The 1297-nt window shown below is 56.2% G+C and overlaps 2 protein-coding genes across 2 annotated transcripts in view; both read right to left on the reverse strand.

The window, feature by feature from the left end:
- LOC113457658 (zinc finger protein 420-like) overlaps positions 1–1297 on the reverse strand; it is a 1205902-nt gene that overhangs the window by 1189094 nt on the left and 15511 nt on the right. The window lies entirely within an intron of this gene.
- LOC101985737 (cytochrome c oxidase subunit 7A1, mitochondrial) overlaps positions 408–1297 on the reverse strand; it is a 2335-nt gene continuing 1445 nt past the window's right edge. Inside the window, exons 2-4 of the mRNA XM_005361264.2 lie at positions 1078–1164; positions 889–973; positions 408–526 (exon numbers count right to left, since the gene is read on the reverse strand). Coding sequence (XP_005361321.1) covers positions 471–526; positions 889–973; positions 1078–1164 — 228 coding nt within the window. The 3' untranslated portion in view covers positions 408–470. The remainder of the gene's footprint in view (positions 527–888; positions 974–1077; positions 1165–1297) is intronic.

Consider the following 1297-nt stretch of genomic DNA (forward strand, 5'->3'; position numbering starts at 1 on the left):
ACACACACACACACACACACACCGGGCAGATTCTATGCTCTTCCACTCAGCCACATCACCATCGGGCTTCAGTCTTGGTGCCAGTCTTTCTCCTCCCTTGGCTCATAGATCATGGCATCTCTCTTCATTTCTGAGCCAGGGTCTCCGAACTAGACCAGCACCTTCCCTACCCTTTGGGCCTCTACAAGGGGAGGGGATGCTATGCTGGATAATAATACCCTTGTTCCACTCAGCATCACCACTCCAGACCCTTGGTCCCCCAGTAGGCATCTAAAGCAGGTTGTCTTAAGTACCACACTGGTCCAGCATGAGGGGCCAAGGGCTGGGGTGAGTTGCTTTCTACTGGGTAGACATCCCTGGATGATGGGAAGGTGGGTTGGAACACAGACACACAGGCCAGAGTCGAGTGGGGTTCTCAAGAGGCTAGCATGTTTATTGATGTTTGTGCAAGTCCGCCAACATTCTTGGTGTCACTTCTTGTGGGGGAAGGAGGCCCAGCCCAGGCAGTATAAGCAGTAGGCAGTGCCTAGGGAAGGGATGGATATCAAATGAGATCCTAATGCCCATGCACCCTCTCACAGGACCTGTAAAAGCCCCTAGGTTCCCCCAGCCCCTCATGGATCACAGCTCAGTTCAGCTCTGAACTTCCTCCCAAACTGGATTCCTCACGGGGAACGCCCGCCCCCACCCGTTTTGATATGAACCAGGCCAGGAGCTTATTTTGGGGTGGGTTGGGCAGACCCATCACTAGCTCTGATCCCTCAGGGCAATAGGTGACCCCTTGTTCCCGTCCTCAGGCCTTGTCAGCTCAGGACTCCCCCCACCTCCTGAAGCACTGACTGACTGGCTAGTCCACAACCCAGGCAACCTGGTGGGCCCTGCACTCACCCCCCAGCGTCAGGGTCATAGTCAGTCTGTATAGGATGTTGTCCATTGCTCCGCCCTTCAGGTGTACTGGGAGGTCGTTGTTGGCCTGTGTGAGGGGTGAGGGTGACAACAGGGTGCTGGGTCCTGCACAGACCTCCGTGTGCATGGCATCTCCACCCCACCGTGGGTCCAGGGACATTGTCCTCCTACCTGGAAGAGTTTCTGCTTCTCTGCCACACGATTTTCTAAGTGGCTCCGGGCAGATGAGCTAAAAGGACGAATCAAAGCCTGGGAGACCTGGAGGGGTAGGAGATGAGTGGGTTGGAGACCTGGAGGGGTAGGAGATGGGTGGGCTGGAGACCTGGAGGGGTAGGAGATGGGTGGGTTGGAGACCTGGAGGGGTAGGAGATGGGTGGGTTGGAGACCTGGA

The sequence above is a fragment of the Microtus ochrogaster genome, linkage group LG4 (genome assembly GCF_000317375.1).
Source record: "Microtus ochrogaster isolate Prairie Vole_2 linkage group LG4, MicOch1.0, whole genome shotgun sequence".
Taxonomy (NCBI): Eukaryota; Metazoa; Chordata; class Mammalia; order Rodentia; family Cricetidae; genus Microtus; species Microtus ochrogaster.